Below are 6,341 nucleotides of genomic sequence, written 5' to 3'. Positions count from 1 at the left end.
GTGTACAATTTAGTGATTCAACACTTACATACACCTTGTGCTCATCACAACAAGTGTCCTCCTATATCCCCATCACGTATTTTACCCAACCCCCATCTTCCTTCTTCCTTCTAGTAGCCATTAGTTTGTTCTCTAGAGTTAAAAGTCTGTTTCTTGGTTCACCCATCTCTTTTTTGTCCCCCATTCCTATTTATTTTATTTCTTAGAATCCGTATGAATGAAATCATATGGTATTTGTCTTTCTCTGACTTATTATGCTTAGCATAACACACTCTAGCTCTATCCTCATTGGTGCAAATGGCAAGATTTCATTCTATTTGTGGCTGAGTAATAGTCCATTGTGTGTATGTATGTGTGTATATATGCCACATCTTCTTTATTTATTCATTAGTTCATGAATGTTATTCATGGCTCTTTCCATAATTTGGCTATTCTTGATAATGTTGCTATAAGATTGGGGTATAGGTATCCCTTCAAATTACTATATTTGCATTCTTTGGGTAAATCCCTAGTAGTGCAATTGCTGGATTGTAGAGTAGTTCTATTTTTAACTTTATAGGAACCCATATACTGTTCAACAGAGTGGTTATACCAGTTTGCATTCCCACCAACAGCATAAGAGTGTTTCCCTTTTTCTGCATCCTTGCCAATGCCTATTGTTTCTTATGTTGTCAATCATTTTAGAGATGTTCCTTCTGGAAAAAAAAAACAAAAAACAAAAAAAGACACATTTTAGCTAGAAAATAGGTGCAAAAAGTATACAAAGTTTAAGGATTGAGATCATGGAAATGTTGGTTTTCAAATATGTTATCAAACAAAATAACCCTAACAACACAAGTCAACCAGGAGAGACGTTTTATTTTCATTAGTAAAGTGAAGAAAATAAGCAAATAACTTAGATTCTTCCAACTCAAAACTCTGTAAGAAATTATAGAAATATACATAAGTGCTCCCTTCCACTGATATACACAAGCATCTGTGGTAATAGCTTTAGGATAGGAACCAATCATAAGTGTGCGTTATGTATCTGAGGGACTGGAGCTAGAAAAAAAATTAAGAAATAGGAGCATTGCTCAGACATGGGCTGCTGTGGTTATTCCTTCTCCTTAGAGAATGCTTTAAGGCTGAGAACAATTCTGTTATTCTCCAGCAAGGGATAGATGCATACATATGTAGCCAAGCTAGGGCCAAGATCAGCATTTATGAGCACACCCCATCAAAATCATATATATTTGAAGGTGAAGAGTACTATGACCATTAATTTCTTGGTGTAGGCATGGAGGGAATGTGGACACAAGCACTGGTACTATTTCCATTATTTCATACATTCCAGAACCTAATATACAACTTTCTATCATTTAGGTATCTAAATGCCTTTTAAGAAATATTTATTAATTCTGTTCAGCCATGTTTATAGGTAGAGAGAAGTGAAAAGAGTCTATAAGTTATTAAATTTTGGAAATTTCTAGCATATGGTTTATATCAGAGGGAAAAATTTATATTCAGTAAAGGATTTTTCAATTAATCAGTTGTCATCAATATGTAGAATATTTAGGGAGAAGATAGTTATGCACATCAAGGTAAAATGTAGCCTTGAAGAAACAGATTTCCATTTTGGTCTATCAGGTCTATCAGAGACCCTGCACTACAACTCTGCAGATGGCTATGTTGGCCAGAATGAGGACATAGGGTTCTCTGAAGTGTTCCCTCCAGGTTCCGGTGATTTTTTTATCTTGATATTTTCATTCTGCACATCGTGCCCCTCAGAGCCTGGTGGACCTGCTTGTTCTGCAGAGTGTAGATGACAGGGTTCAGCAGCGGGGTCACCACCATGTTCACAAGGGCAGCCTCCCTGTTGGAGTCCAGCCTGTTCGTTTGCTTTGGTTTCACATATATAAACACACAGCTGCCATACATCAGAGAGAGGACTACGAGGTGAGAGGAGCAGGCGGAGAAAGCTTTCTGTTTCTCCTTAGCTGATGGGAGTTGCAGGACCGTGATGACTATGTTGCTGTATGCAATGATGGTTATGATAAGGGATGTCAACAGAATAAAGGAAGTGAGGACAAAGGCCAACATTTCAGTGGAGCTGGTGTCAGAACAGGAGAGATGAATCAGGGGGCCAAGATCACAGAAAAAGTGGGGGATGACATGGGGGCCACAGAAGGATAACTGGGAAACCTTCACTACAAGACCAGTGATGAAAGGGAAGGCCAAAGAGAAGCAGGCAGTGACCAGGAGGCAGCAAGTCTTCAGATTCATGATGGTTGGGTAATGCAGAGGCTTGCAAATGGCCACATACCGATCCAGAGACATCACTGTTATGAGAAGGAAACCTGTTGCTCCCAGAAATACAGTAATTAAGGCTTGTATGAAACAGGCAGGAAAGGAAATGGCTTGCCTGCCTGAAAGGAAGATGACCAGTAACTTGGGAATAACAGCACTTATGACACCACACTCCAAGAAGGAGAAAGTGCTGAGGAACAAGTACATAGGTGTGTGGAGCCGGGAATCAGTACAGGTGATGGTGACCATGACTGCATTGCCTACAATGGATGCCAGGTACGCCAACAGGTGCACCAGGAAGAGGACCTTTCCCAGGTGTTGGATGGCAGGAAACCCCTCCAAGGTGAATTCTTGGACAGTTGTCCCATTCCCCATTTCCATGGATATCTCATTCTATGACAGGATCACTGCTGGTCTTAACCTAAAATCAGCATGCACAAAGGTTTTAGAGGAGCAACTATGTTATTTGATTATTTAAAAGGATGGCTAGGCTGAGAGTAAAGTGGTTTAGTTAAGTTAGGTGGTTCTTGAGTCAGTAGGACCTGAGTTCAATACCATTTCAATACTGTGTTTTAACTCCTGAGAGATGGGGCATCTTCGGAAAGTTAGTTGCCTTTGTGAACTTCACGTTCACACTCTGGAGAATGAAGATGATGGGATCTAACTGTTCATGTTCTTGTTAGAGTAAGATAAAGCATGCAACTCACTTGGCAAATGATGCCAGTGTTTCCTATGTGTACCTCAAAGTCTAATTTGATGTTGTGATCATTAATGCTTATATAGGGTATCATCAGTAGGCAGGGTTGTTGATATTTTCATAGTTATATAACATTATATGGTTTTTAATAATACTATCAATTTCTAAGTAATCATAATGGTAATGTTAGTAATATTCCTTTTGAATATTCCCTTTAATAATGCAACACATTCTATAGTACAAGTTGTCATCATCATTTTGTATTGAGGACTTAAGCTTGGTACTGTGCTGGTCACTGATATTCATTACTTCTATTACTCATCACAATAATCATGAACCCCTTTTCTACAGAAGCAGAAACTGAGCCTTAGAGAGCTCCAGAAATTTTAGGTCACATAGCTAGGACTTTAGCCCAATCCTGAGCCCCTGCTGTTTACAAAACAGTGATAAAATATTTTTAAATAGAAAGAAATTTATCATTGATGATTTCTCAACCTTAAGTGAAGATGAGTCTTACTTATCTTAATTGTTTCTATCCATACTTAGTATCACTGATGAGTTATTGGTCTGTGAAATGACATGAGGCTTAGAGAGGATCTAGTTTAGCACAAGCATTTTAGAAGAGACTGGAGACCAGAGGATGTTAGGGGCTGCCTAACAACATGACATAATTTTAAAGTTAGGATTTACCATCCCTGTGCTGCCTCCAGGATTCATGCTGTCTTGTGAGGGAGGTGGGAATGACAACAGTTCATAGGACTAACCCACTTAAGGGCACTCATGCACTCACTCTTACATCAGTGCTCTCAACGAGTAACTTCTCTAATGATGCTGTTTGATTGTAGCATCTCAATGCTAGGTTAAAGGTCAGCTATGTGGGATGTGTGTCTCTCTCACTAACCCACCCTGGGCCCGGTCCTCTGAAGGGATGCTCATGAAACCAAACTCCTCACCCCTGAGTGGCACAGCCTGAAGAAGCCTCTCCTATTTCTCTTGACACCAGTAAGTCCACCAACTCACCAGGACACCAAGGCCAGGCACACACCAGGCATCACCTCAGGGGGGGCAGTACTTCCTCCTCTTGCAGCTGTTGTCTTCTAAGAAATCAAGAGCTTGCTCTAGGCTGAGGGGAAAGGAGAGGAGAAGGAAACTAACTTGTCACAGCCTGTTTCCCAGAGAGGAGCCAATATGCCTCTCATGCTGCCAGTGCTCTGAATGACGAAGTACTGTTTCCATGGCACTGAATGTTTCATAGCACAGCAAGGCTACGTGGCAGCCTGGACCACTGAAACCCCAGAAAGGAAAAGAAAGATTTAAGCAAACACATTTCACTGTCCCCAGTCCTGAGCTACAGCCAGACTCTCAGACGACATAGGGTTCTGATGAGTCATCTTGCTCTGCTTCAACCAGTGGGTAGAAGCCCACCTACCATGCAACATTGCTGTCCACCTTTGTACACCAGTTAAGGAGAACAGGGAGCTTCATTCATGTGCAGCCCTAAGTGCTGTGAGACAAGGGTCCTGCTGCAGTGCTCCATGTCATGGGCCCACCTGCTCCAAGACACCTTGCACTGCACCATGCTCCTCTGTCACATCCTCACCTTTCCACATGGACAAGCATCCTTGTTCGGCTGCATCAACAATGAGACACTGCTGATACATAAGTCTGAGGCTCTGTGATATTTTTCCCAGAAGACTCTTTGATCACCAAACGTAATGGACGCAACCGGGGAGCAGAGAATGCAGGCCTCCACATTTTTGTGATGATGAAGAGACAGGGTCAGAAAGTAAAAGCACAGCTGGTCTCCTGGGGGCAGCTAATTGGTCACTGTTGAGAACAAGTTATTGGTACAATCCTTATATTTATCTCCCATTGTCTGTGGTGACACTGACTCCCAGAAGTCCACACTCTCTCTGCCAAGATTTTTCATGGAAGTTATATGACAATTTCCCAAGGGTTTCTAAAATCCCAACTGGAATGTTGCTAATGATTTGAGATAAAAGTCCAGATCACAATTTTCTATATGTGCTCTGACATCAGAGCATAGTTGTTGAAAGAACAGATTTTTATTTTTGAAAGAGCTGGATTATATCCTGGCTTTCATGAGACTTTTGGGAAGATACTGAGGAAGTCCACCTTTCTTGGTCACTCATTCTTCATGCCTCCACCAGGGTTATAATTCTTTCATTGCATAATTGTATGTGAAGAATATTTTCTTTGTGATCCCCAATCCCTTTGAAAAAGGAAAGCACACATTTTTTTTTTCCTCTGAATGGAGTAAACAGGAATGCTAGGTGTTTCTGTAACATCACTAACTAGGAAGGCACCTTTTTTTTTAAATGAACCTGGGAAGTGGATACCCAGATTTTTTCTAGATGCAGAAAAGGAAGAGATGTGGAGAAGCTGTATCCATAGCAACCATTGGCTTGAAGAGATCTTCTCCTCGGTATCTCTGCTGGCCTTCTGTGACAGGAGTGAGCCACTATTCTGTGGTCTGGCTTCCACTCAAATCCAGAGAAGGGGACTAAACTCCAAAGTGTGTTTGTAGGCAACCCTGAGGCATGTGGTAGCTGGAAATTTGTTCTGCCTGAATCTGCCCTCATCAGAATTGATGTTACATTAAGGTCAACACAAATATTACAGAAAATTTCACAAGTATTTATATGGGTCCTACCTTCCCACAAATAGACTAAATCATTTTTATAACATTTGTCCTTCTGCCACTGTGGTTTCATTCCAGGCCAAACCTGGACCTCATGGTCATATTCTCAGTTGAAGCAAGGGAAAATAAAGAATAATGGTAGATGAGTTACAGAAGCTCCAGCAATGTGAGACTACACATTTTAATGCTCAGATAAAGGCTCATTTGCATGGGGTTTTAATTTCATTCAGTGCTAGCTTCATGGTGCAGAAATACCTGTCACACTTGAGTGAGTCCCAATGCCAAGTTCATGGTGAGAAGGTGGGAGGAGAGGGACTCCATGTGGTTTGATGGAAAGGCTCATAAAGTGGACACTCAAAGAAATGGGCTGAAGTAACTCTACATTGCATCTACCATAAGCAGTGGTGAGCTGGCACCAAGATATGCTTCAAATTATCCTTGGCCTATAGTTTCTCTTTCTTGGATAGTGCCTTCATGGTTCGCCAATACCTAGGAATTCTTCCTTTTTTTTTTTTTCCTGTGGTTGTAATAGTTTATTTTTGCTTTTTTCCCCTTGTCACAGAGACATATCTAGAAAGAAATTGCTATGGTCAATGTGTAAGAGGGTACTGCATATGCTCTCCTGGGATTGTGTTGCTTTCTTGTCTCATACTCAGGTTTTTCAACCCTTTTGAATTTATTTTTGTGTATGGTGAA

General features: G+C 41.0%; 1 protein-coding gene across 1 annotated transcript; it reads right to left on the bottom strand.

The window, feature by feature from the left end:
- Positions 1-1,728: 1,728 nt before the first annotated feature.
- LOC111145409 (olfactory receptor 6C74-like) lies at positions 1,729-2,685 on the bottom strand. Its single transcript, XM_022500286.1, has one exon. It carries the CDS (start codon positions 2,665-2,667, stop codon positions 1,729-1,731), a length of 939 nt encoding a protein of 312 aa, XP_022355994.1. The 5' UTR covers positions 2,668-2,685.
- Positions 2,686-6,341: the final 3,656 nt, after the last annotated feature.

Source organism: Enhydra lutris, unplaced genomic scaffold (genome assembly GCF_002288905.1).
Source record: "Enhydra lutris kenyoni isolate GAN:26980312 unplaced genomic scaffold, ASM228890v2 scaffoldscaffold12, whole genome shotgun sequence".
Taxonomy (NCBI): domain Eukaryota; kingdom Metazoa; phylum Chordata; class Mammalia; order Carnivora; family Mustelidae; genus Enhydra; species Enhydra lutris.
Note: the sequence above shows the minus strand (reverse complement) of the source record. Positions and strands in the feature narration are given on the sequence as shown.